The sequence below is a fragment of the Plasmodium berghei genome, assembly GCF_900002375.2.
Source record: "Plasmodium berghei ANKA genome assembly, chromosome: 9".
Classification (NCBI taxonomy): domain Eukaryota; phylum Apicomplexa; class Aconoidasida; order Haemosporida; family Plasmodiidae; genus Plasmodium; species Plasmodium berghei.
In genome coordinates, this window is record NC_036167.2 from 337362 (window position 1) to 350257 (window position 12896).

Below are 12896 nucleotides of genomic sequence, written 5' to 3' on the forward strand. Positions count from 1 at the left end.
TTCTTTTTCCATGTATATATTTTTTATTATATTCTTTTTTTTTTCATTTTTTTTTTTTTGGATGGAGTACCCATTACCAAAAAAGGTCAAAACATAATTTTATAGCAACGCATACAAGTTGCAACTCAACAACAAAAAAAAAAAAATAGAAAAAAGAATATTACGCATATAATATATATACATAAAAATTTTTCATAGATAAAGATATAATGTACACGCCAATATAAAATAAGATAATATATATATATATACATACATGGATCTTTTTATCCATATATAAATGCTTGTATGAAAAATAGATATACATCAAATTATATCTAGAGTAAATTTTTGTGTATCATATGCCCACGCAAATAGTCTACATAATTATTTACCTATTAATTTTTCAAAATATAAGTACGTGTTAATTTAAAAAAGTACACAAGTATATAAATAGAGGTCGCTTTAAATTAAATCCAAATTATTAAATGATTAATACTATATGCAGATTTTGTTTATACTACAAAAAAAATAACAATATAAATTAAAAAAAAACATATATCCATACACCACAATATTACTATCATTGTATTGTTCACATATTTTTTTGTATATCCATTTTGTTATATTATTTGTTATTACTACGTATGTACTTTTTATATAAATATATTTGTACACATATTTGATATACATATAGTATACATGTTTTAAAACAAAAACTTCGAAACAAAAGTAAGAATAAAAATAAGTAATAAACAATTTTTTCTGCAAAATATGTATTTCTTTATAAACTATTTCTAATTCTTTTACAAGTATATATATATTTGCTTTTTCCCAATATTCATCAAGTTTACATATGCATAACCACACAAAAATATATGATTAAAACAAAATATATATGAATAATTATGGTCTTCCATTTATATGCATGCATGTATATATTTTTCCACAACTTCATTCTGTTATCCACCATAAACATTTATTATTATTATTAATATAGGTAAAACATTGTACCTATGAAGGACGAAATTAACTTTATTTCCATATGGTAAGATTAAAAATATGCAAAAATTATAAAGCATATTATTCTACTCACAATACCCCAAATTAAAAACATAACAATATTACATAATTACGTATATTCTTATGCTTTATTTATATATTAATTTTTGCTAGTTTCAAAGTATATTGGTATATGTTTTGTTTTATTTTTAAGAAATATTTAGTTGTAAAAGTATACATATATACACAACATTTTGCTATTTTCTTTTATCACCATATCTATATATTTATATTAGTAATAATACATAAAATACTATATGTATGCGGAATACGTATGCAATATATACACATAATACATATAAACTAATGAACCCAATACAAAAAACTATGCTTTTATAACATTATATAATATCCAATATACCCCCCTCCACTCTGTTTTATATTTTATTAACATTTTGTAAAACCACGAAAAAAAAAATATATATATGAAATTATTATTATTTATCTAGTAATATAGCCATAAAAATTGTTTTTTCCCTACTATAACATTTTTATTATTTTTATGAAAATATGCTTTGCATAAAAAAATTCATATTTACAGAATATTATATTTAGATTATGTAAATTATATTTTATATTTTTGTGATCATAAAATTTATTTATATATATGCATAAAAAATATATTTATTACAACATTTTCATCTATTACTTATACTCCCAAAAAAATAACGAAAAGTTGGATTATGTATGAATAGCTGTTTGTTATGGATTGTAAAAGTATTATATTTTTATTTAAATAGAGAGAAACAATCTTTATATAGTATATTTAATTCGGTATTTTAAAATTGTTAAACTAAAAAAATAATATGAATCCACCAATATTTAGTTTATATAATAGTATATATTATTATGTGCGCATATAAATATATATATTATCTCTACACCTATATCCAGGGTATCAGATATTGTTATCTTTATATGATACGCTTGCAATATATTATACATTTATTTAGTATAGTATATATTATGGCATATACTATTCTACTAATTGAATACAAATTTTCCTATGTTTAATTATTTTTCATGGATGTGCACTTAAACCAATTTTTCTATATCTATATAAGTACATTATATTTTTATCTACATAATATTTTCTGCATATATATATTACCATTATTTTATATTTTAATTTCAAATATTATATTTTTTGTTAAGTTAGGAAATATAATTTAAATGGGAAAATATATATATATATATATATTTTTATAAAATTTATATCTATATAATTAAACATATTTATATAATTGAGTTATCTCATATTTTTAATATTTATTTAATTTTGTATCATTATATATACATTACATTCATACAAGTATAATTGTAATAACTTATTTCATAATTGTACAGTTTTAATTATATATGAAATGTATGTAAATACAAATTTATAACCTGCTTTATTATTTTTTATGAAGTATTTTGTATATATATAATAATCTATTTGCATACATTCATGAGATTGTAAAACATTAATTATAAGATTTTATAGATTTTATAGATTTTATATAATAAATTTGAGTAAATATTCATTTTACAGTTTTTTTTGATTTTTTTATAGTTATCCATGTAGGTTTGGGTATTGTTTTTTTCAATAGCTACTATCTTTATAAATTTTGTTAATTAGCCTTTTATTTAATTCTCTTTTAATTTCATACTCCTCATAATTTTTTTTAAGCTAGTAGTTTTTTCTTTTGTAATATTATCCTATTGAATTTTCCATATATTTTTTCCAGTTATTTTTTATAGTTTTCTTTTAATAAACTAGTAAACCATATGTTCCCTACCGTGTAAATATACATATACCTGTATGTACTTATATAGGAGATGTATGAATATATATACTATATTTTTAATATATATTTTCTTTTAAAATACATTCAAATTTTTCATATATATATATATTTATGTTGCTGAAGTGTGGTATATAATTTGTTTTGAAAATTCATACCAATGCATTTTTAACTCTTTTATATTATGATTTTTTATTTAAATAAATAATAAAAAATGACGACGGATTTAAATAAAAGATCATTAAGAACGCGACGAAAAAAAACAATGAATTCTTTTTATTATAACAATGATTATAGTAATGATTTAAATAGTGAAGAGACAAAAAGTAAAATAAATTTTGTAAAAAAGAATGACACATTATTAGGAAAAACAAAAGATCATTCAAAAAGATACCCAGATATATATGATAATAAAAACCCAGAATTAAGTGGTAATTCGATTATGAGTGATACAAATGTCAGTGATAATAATAATAATGGAATGATTGATGAAAAAAAAACAGAATTTTCGGAAGAAATGAATGCTAATAATATTAGTGATGAAGAAAATTTAGCTAAAATACGAAGTAATAATAAAATAGGCGATGATACTATAAATATAAAAAATGAATATAAATTAGATAATTCATCTAAAATTGAAAAAAACAAAAGTTATACTATTGGTAATCATATTTCTAATAAGACTGGGTGTAATAAAGGAATCAAAAATCTATCTAATAGTAATGAAAATAATTATGCTAAAATGGCAGAAAAGTTACCACACGTTGTTGGTGTAAGATTTGATAAGTCTCAAAATCGATGGTTATCAGGTATATGCATTAATGGAAGATGTATTAATAGATATTTTCCAGTTTATAAATATGGTTTTGAGGAAGCGAGACGATTAGCTATACAACATAGAAAAAATTTTGAGACTGCCAATGCTGGAAATCCTAAAAAACAACAAGGAGAATCTAAAACATCACACTTGAATCTTCTTAATATTAATTCGAAAATACCTAATGGCTTTAAAGGTAAAAAAAAATATAATAATATTTTTCGTTTTCTTAATTTTTATTATTGTTTCTTATTTATGTATTTCCACACTCCACCTGTCGTTATGGCTTTATACTCGTTCACTTCGTCATTTTTCATTTCGTCATCTTTTCACTCCCTTTTGTAGATATTCATGGAAAGAACAAATTAATTTTTAAATATTTATCATACGATTCTATTCAAAAGGAATGGGTAGTAACATACGATTATGACAGTAAAGTTTTGGTAAACAAATTTCCAGTTGATATATACGGATATAATAATGCTTATGAAATGGCTGTTCAATGTATTAATAAGCTAACTGTATGCAATCAGAATAAAATGAATAAAAACCTAAAAAATGAGAATGGAAAAAATATAAAATATGATTTTAAAAGTACAAATTCTCAAAGTGACTTAAATGACGATGATGATGCAAGTTTTACATTACGTAAAGATAAAATAAATAAATTTGTTAAAGCAAATAATAATGATAATCATTTATATAAGTTAAATTTGGAAGAAAAAGATGGTATTAGCAATCGTATCTCTTCTAGTTTAAATGACGGACACTCTCATAATAATAATAATATAAACGAATATGATATTGAAAAAAATAAAAAAATGGAATTTGATTCGAGCAATTATAATCAAACAGAAAGATTGTCAAATTATCCTAACAACTTTTACAAATATGACACTTCACCATTAGGTAATAATAAAAACTATTAATTGAATAAAAAAAAAAAATAAAAAAAAAATAATAGTAGTGATAATGGCAATACTGGTAGTAATTACCAGATATTGTTAGGCTATAAAAATAATACTACTATTTTAAATAATTGTAAAAAATGTGTATATAAAAATAAATTATATATTTTGTTAAATCATATTTTCTTAATTTTTTAATCTTAGATAATGACGAAACAAACCCACCTCATTTTAATAGTATTAAAAAATTATATAATGATGAGAATAGTGGAAATAATCATGATGATAATAATTTATTACAAATTTTTAATGAGACGTATTTAAATGATGGTGACAAAAATACATACAATATATTAAATAACATACTTAAACATAATAATAATAAGAACAAGTTATTGGGTAATAGACCATTTGATCATCAAACATATGAAGATGGCAATATTATTTCTAACAATGATGGAAATAAAATAATTATAGGTATTGATGGTCTTACGCATAATCAACTATCTAATGAAAACCTAGAAAATTTAAATAACAATAGTGAGCATTTTAAACATTATAATGATGAACTAAATTCATTATTAGAATGTAACAAAATGAATAACAAATTTGAAAATAGTAAAGATATAGGATCATTACTTAGCGATAAAAAAACATCAGAAATTGTTAATTATGATACCATATCTAATTTCAATAAAATTATTAAAAATATATTAAAAAGCAATAAAAATGCAAATAACAATGAACAAATTATCAAAGGAATTAACATAATAAAAAATATGCAAAAAAATGATAAATTAGAAATTCATAAGCCTGTTGAAGATTATGCTAGCAGTAACAATGGAGATATAGATGATATCCCAGAAGAAAATGGCAATGAAAATTATAACTTTTCAAGTGGCAATATTAGTGGTATAAAACGAGGGAGATATATAAGTAAAATACGACATAGAATAAAAAAGAAACACAAAAATTCTATTAATTATAACAATTATTTTATTGTAAAAAATGAGGAAGATGTTAACGAGGAAAATGACATCAATATTGCTAAAAATGATATTAACAATTCAAATGAAGCAATTGATGGCACAGAATTAGAAACAAATACTAAGAATGAAGAAACTCCTGCTCAAACAGAAGAAAATTTTAATCAAATTGGAGACAACACTAAAGTAGACGAACAAAATGAAGAAATTCCCAAAACAGAAGCTACTGAGCCCAATATAAATAACGAATCGAATGAAAACACAAAACAAAACACATCAATATTTAATAATATATCTGATGAAAATTCAAATATAGTTAATAATTCTGAATTCAATGAAGTTGCATTAAAATTAGCTCCATGGAAAAAAGGAATAGAATGGAACCAAAAGAAAAATAAATGGACATGCAAATTGTGGGATAGTGATGGAAATACAATTACTAAACATGTTTATATAAAAAATAAAGAAGGAATAGAAATTGCATATCATTATTGTATACAAATTCGTTTACGTTCTTTTGATTATTATTTAACAAATGTATTAAACAATTTTCCAAAAATCGAAGAAATATCTTATACCCTAGAAAATCCGTGTTTTATATTAAGTTATAAAGATAATGAAAAAAAAAAATATTATTTTCAAGAAGAGGGAATATATAATTCTTTTGTATCTTGTGTAGAATATTTAAATAAATTGAAAAGTGAAAATGAGGAAACATTGTACAATATAGATAGTTTCATAGAAGAACACAAAGAAAACATAGCATCAGAAAATGAAATAAATGAACAAGGTAATAATAATGAAAATAAAAAATCACCCATTCTTCAAGAATTAGAAGATTTTATGAAAGATATGAATTATTTTGAACATAAAAAAACAGTATTCGATAATATGTGTGAACAAACAAAAGCTGCTTATAACATAAAACCATGGGTAAAAGGTGTTTTATGGGAAGAAAAGGTAAAAAAATGGATTGTGTTTTTTAAAGATAAAAGTCAAAATCTTCGAATTAGTTTCTTTAATCCATGTGATTATAATAATGATGTAATAATGTCTTATAATAAATGTTGTGAATATTTTAAACAAATAAAAGAATCAAATAATTTTGATGAAAACACAGAAGAATTTTCAGAAAGTATTCGGCAATTTATTAAAAGTATCGAATTTGATAAAGTAATTGATTATAGTAAAAATAATTATAATCATATTGACAAAAGTAGAAGCACAAGTTCAGACAGTAGTGATATTAGTAATGCTAGTTCTAAAAATATATATAAAAGAAAAAAAAAAAAAAAAATCCATTCATATAATGAGAATTCTCATGATTTGGGCGACGCATCACAATATAGAAAAAATAGCAATCAATTAGAAAGGGATATTATGGATGATAAAAAATTTAGATCTTTAAAAAATGACCATTTAGGAAATACAAAATATCGAATAAGCGTTAACAATATAGATAAAAAATTATGTAATAGTTATGAACCATCAAATGATGAAATGGGAATGTTAGATTATAATTCACCAGCAGATTATAAATATTCTGTAGACACGTTAGAAGGAAAATATTTTAATAGAAATGATATGTATAATAATAGTAATAATATAAATTGTAAAACAAAACATGAAAAAAGTTTAAAAAGAAGCCAAAAAAATCAATTAAAAAAAAACATACTTGATGATATTGATAATGAATCAACAAATCACGATGAAATGAAAAAAAAATATTTAAATTTTGATGATAATAATAGTAATATGAATAATAATGATTATTCAATTGGAGATAGAAGTTTTAAAATGGATTATTCTGAATATGAAAATAATACAAAAGAAAATCCTATAAATGATTATGGAGATTCAAATCCTTATTTTAGAGACGATATACTATCACCCTCTTCTACTCGTACAATTGCAAGAGATATGCCTTTTGATTCGAATAATGGAAATCATAGAATTGGAAATAATAATTATAACATGCTTGGAATAAATGGTATAGATTGTAATAGTAGCGATATAATAAATGGAAGTTCAAGTGAAAAATGTCTAAATGAAATAAACATGATAAAAGATGGGGGAAGTGACATATCTGGAGCTATGCCTTATGGAAGAAACTTAGACACTGAATATGGAAAAGGATCGAGAAATTCTGATAAATATGGTAATATGGATAATAAATCTATCAATAAAAGTACTGAAAAATTAGATAATCTTTTAGATGGAGGTACAAATGTTCGATTACCAAAAAGTGAAATTTTAAATCAAGCCGCAAGTTTACCAAAATTACAAGGTATGTTTTTTGATAAAAGAAGAAATTATTGGACTGTTAGTGTATGTGGTTTTAGAAAATCTTTTGGAGTTAGAACAAGAGGTGTTTATCAAGCATATAAATTAGCTGCTGAATTTAGAAATCGAATTTTAGAAACAAATAAAGGAAAATGCTATTCCCAAAAGAGTTCAAGCATGTCAAATAGTTATAAATATAATTTAAAAAATGTTAATGGATTAACTAAAGAAGAAAAGACTAATTTTTTACGAGATTCTGAATCTCTTCAAGCATCATCTGGAGTAGAAAATTCATACAATAATAAAAGAAATTCATTAACTAGTATTAATAATACTGACAAAGATTTAGTATATACACCTAGTGATAGACGAAGTAGCTATAATCTTAAAGATACAGATGGAAGTGCTGGAAACGAAAATAATAATAATGATTCATCAAATATTTATGACTATTTATTAGAAAATAAAATGAATTCTAACATTTTAAATAATGACAACTTATTAAAGACCACATATTTACCTAGTAGTGCTGCTAACAGTGTAAGTCATGATGAAAATTATTCAGATATGGTATATGATGAAAGAATAAATTTTACTGGTAAATCGAAGAAAAAAATGGATAAAAAATATAAATATAATAATAGCTATTCTGCATCTAAATATGATAATAATGGAAATCTTATTAATAATATGGATTCAAATTTTATGAATTTTATGAATGATGGAACATATGACATGAGAGAACATAAAAATAATAATAATTCTTTATTTAAAAAATCAGGAAATAATCAAAATAATGGAAGCGATAACAACAATATATCACCAAGTAATACATCCATTAGTCATTTAGGCTCGGGCCCAAATTATTCGCCTACTCATATATACGAAATCGATAATATGCATAGCACTTTGGATTATTACATTAAGAATGAAAATACTGCAAATGGATTAGGGAAATCAGAAGATTTAAAAAATATGAAAACTAACAATTATAATCAAACTTCCTCTTTTTTAAAAGGTGATATTAGAAATAGTGAAAGTATAAATGAAAATAATATGTATTCTAAAAATTTAAACAATGTAGATTATGAAGATAGCCAAAATTTAATGAATAATAAAATGAACTCTCATAATTCAGAAGAAAAACTCAATCAATCCTATCCAAATAACACGCTATATAATAATTCTGAAAATAATAACTATGAAAATACTAACATTCATATAAATGGTAATATAAATAGTAAAGATGATTTATATAAAAATTATAATTTAGATGGAGAAAATAAAGTGTTTAGTTTAAATACAATAATCGATGAAACAATAGAAGAAAGAGATATAAGAATAAATAAAGAAGTTAATAAATGTAAATTTGTAGATGGATTAATATATGATGAAGCTAACAAATGCTTTAGAATTAAAATTAATGGATATAGAAAAGCTTATTCTGTTATTAGACGAGGTGTAAAAGAAGCTTATAAATTAAGTATTGAAGCTATACAACAGATTAAAAAACAATCAAAACCAAATAATTATAATACTTCCGAACAACCACAAATTAATTCAAATAATCTAACTCATTTCTATAATTCTAGTTCAGAAACATCTAAACATGGTTACGCTTATAATTATCAATACATTAAAAATAAGCCGGCTTCTCAACAAGAATGTGCAGAAGACATTTTTGAAAACTATACTGACCAAAGAGGTGCTAACAAAAATAATAATCCATATATGGAGGCTAACGGAAGACGAAAATTCTCCAATGATAAAAAGGTAATATATTACTTTTTTCATAATCCATACATATTTTCAAAAAGTTTACAATTTAGAAGGTGTTATAAATGCATTTTTTTTGTTTTCACAATTTAATATACCAAAATATAATATTCACATATATTTCAATTTTTTTTTTTTACTTTTTAGAACAATGACGAGGTTTCTTTCCCTATTTTAAATATAGACGACAACTATTACGAATTACTTAAAACTGCCATAATCATTTGTTTAAATGATATTCTTATGAATTCTATTCCTAAAGTTTTTCATTTATATAAAAATTTGAGTATAACAGAGGATGTTAAAATTGAGGACATATTAAATGTAGAAAGAAAAAAGAAAGAACAATCCTTAAGATACCATATAGAATATACTCAAAATTCCATAGGTATATCATCACTTATTCCATATCTTAAATTATTTAGTACTGAAATTTTAAACAATATTTTACCATCAGCTCAATCTTTAGAAATTCAAAGACTTATTATTCATTCCCTTGATTTACAAGCTTATAATACATCATGATGAAAACAAACTGCTGGATGAAGAAAAATATAAAGTAGTTATAGTAATAAACCATTGAAATATAAAAACATAAAGTTCAAAAAATTGGAGTTATTAAATTATATAATTAATTAAAATATATATCTTTTCACATAATATATGCTATATTTAATTTAATTTTTCAAGTAGTGGAAAAAAAATAATTTTTCTTTGTCTATATACATAGTTTTATATTAAAGATTTTGTACAATTTCTTTTTCGTTGCAAGTTCTCATTTTTTTCCAATTATTCATTTGTTTTATTTTTTCGATGTTTTTTATTTTTTAAGTTTTCATAATATATATTAAATCTTATCGTGTTGTAATTAAATGCAATATATATTTTATAATATTTATTACTTAAAAAGTTTATATCCTTACATTTTTCCTCGTTTTTTTTTAGTTATAAATTTCTTTATATATAAAGAAATAAAGTAATGAGTAAGTATTTGCAATATATATAGCATATATATATGTACTAATAAAAAGACTTTTATATTTCAATTTTTTAAAATGTGCAGTTAAATAATATTTAAATTAACCATTGAGCAATATTCATATTAAAGGAATGGGGAAAACAAAATAGTCTTTTGCCTATGTATCCTTTATAAATATATGAAACTGTCAGTGGAAACTTTTGTACAAATCTTACAATCAATGCTCAAAAGAATGTACCATATGCATATGTGTATCTCTATAATTGAATGAATAAAAATGTAAATTCATCCTGCATATTTCTTATTATACAACCTTTCGTGATATAAATATTTAAGGGGGCATTTAGGATGGAATATTGTCGTAATTTTCCTCTATTTTGATCATTTAAATGTTTTTATAAATTATATTTGAAAATGATATGTAAAATAATAAAAATTAAAAAAAAATTGAAACTTAAAAATAATAAGCATACCAATAAAATTGATGCCCCCTTTATTTAAAAATATCTATAACATATATTTTTTTTTTTTAAATATATTTTATGAAAAAAAAATACGCAATTGAAATATTTCATTGCTACTATATTAGTATTTTATTTCATATTATAGGAATATAAACATCCTAAAAAAATTCAATGCATTATCTTTTATAACTTTTAACAATTTATACCTATTATGAAATGTAAAAATAAGTAGCAAAACTAATATATAAATGTTTATACCTTATAGATTTATGGATATGTGAAATTATAGTTTAAACTGAGAAAAAAGAAACAAACACTTCACAAATCAATATAAAATCAAGAAATGTAAATATAATGCAAATTGTGTACAAATGATAATATCAGGAAAGGATAAAATCAAGCTAAAGAACAACTAAGATAACCGTAATAAATTGATCACTATTTTTTCATCATTTTCTTGGCATACTTTGGATTTGTTCAATTATTTTTTCTTAATCTATGAAATAGTATAAACAATGTAAACAATGGAAATTCATCACCCCGTTTTAAATATCCTTATCAACAAATACAAAAGCTTGTATGATATGCTATCCTGTAAAACTCATATAATTTTACTGCCTGAATCGAAGACGCTTTTAAACACAGATATAAATATAGAGTTTATTAAAAAATCTATATTTTTAAAAAGCCATTTAAAAAATATATATGTAAACTTATGCGATCAATGCATAGAAATTGATACAAAATGTGTTTACACAAATTATGGTTATGAAGAAAATATAATATGCGATATAATAAAAATCGAAACAAATCCTAATTATAATTTTTTTAAAATAATTTTTATTAATATACCATTAGAAGGTGATAAATATGAAGAAAATATTTCCACAAATAGTATAAGTTATAATAATAATTCCTTAAAATATAAAAATGAGATAAATATATTTTTTAGTAAAAATAAAACTTCTAAAGAATATTTATATGCGCAACTGTCTCAGTTTGTTTGTTCATATATCATTGTTAAAGGTTATGAAAATTATATAGGTAAAAAAATTGTAAATATAGTAGACCAAACACTAAAATTACAAACAAATTCAAATGATAGAATTTCTGGAAAAAATATTAAAAATATATTAATTAAATATACCTATTCATGTTTATATGATTTTATATGGAAACAGTTAATTAAAAATTATCAAAATATAGAACTTAAAATTCAAAAAAAAATTGAATATCTAAGAAAAGATATAAATGGCTTTTTGGTGAATGTCAATCTAAAGCACATAAATATGTTTCATATTGAAGCTCTTTCTTTTCATGTTAAACAGGTTTAAAAATCTAATAATTGTCTATGAATTACTATATATCATATGATATGCTGGCATATATAATATTGCGCACTAACCATTTTTAATATATATATTCTCCTAATCATGTTATGATATCAATTTAGCATAACCTACATATTTATCTTCTTTTTTTTTGTAGATCGAAAAATGCGTGGATCCATTTGATAAAATTGTAATTTTGGACAACATAAGCCAGCTAATATGCGAAATAATTTCAAGTACAAATCAGGATCTAAAAAAACAAAAAATAGCAATTTATGATATTAATAGTGATAGTCTAATTTCTATTATCGTTGCTGCTATTTCTTACGGCCAAATAAAAAACATAATAAGTCATTCTATTCATTTACACATGTACATAGAAAATTTAAATGATTCCGAGAAAATTGATAAACTCTCTTTTATATTTACCATTTTTCACTCATCAATTATGTACCTTTGTGATATGAAAATTTCATAAACAGTTATTTCTAATTATTTTTATTGTTACATTTTTTACTACTTTT

At 22.1% G+C, this 12896-nt stretch overlaps 2 protein-coding genes across 2 annotated transcripts; both read left to right on the top strand.

Annotated features, from left to right (window-relative positions):
* Positions 1–3042: 3042 nt before the first annotated feature.
* On the top strand, positions 3043–10123 carry PBANKA_0909600 (AP2 domain transcription factor, putative; the record flags this gene model as incomplete). Its single annotated transcript, XM_034564673.1, has 4 exons — positions 3043–3841; positions 3991–4554; positions 4758–9595; positions 9746–10123. 4 exons carry the CDS (start codon positions 3043–3045, stop codon positions 10121–10123), a joined length of 6579 nt encoding a protein of 2192 aa, XP_034421447.1.
* A 1442-nt stretch (positions 10124–11565) lies between these two features.
* On the top strand, positions 11566–12850 carry PBANKA_0909700 (VPS9 domain-containing protein, putative; the record flags this gene model as incomplete). The annotated part of the gene is made up of 2 exons (XM_034564675.1): positions 11566–12369; positions 12530–12850. The coding sequence occupies 2 exons, from the start codon at positions 11566–11568 to the stop codon at positions 12848–12850; spliced, it is 1125 nt and encodes a 374-aa protein (XP_034421448.1).
* Positions 12851–12896: the final 46 nt, after the last annotated feature.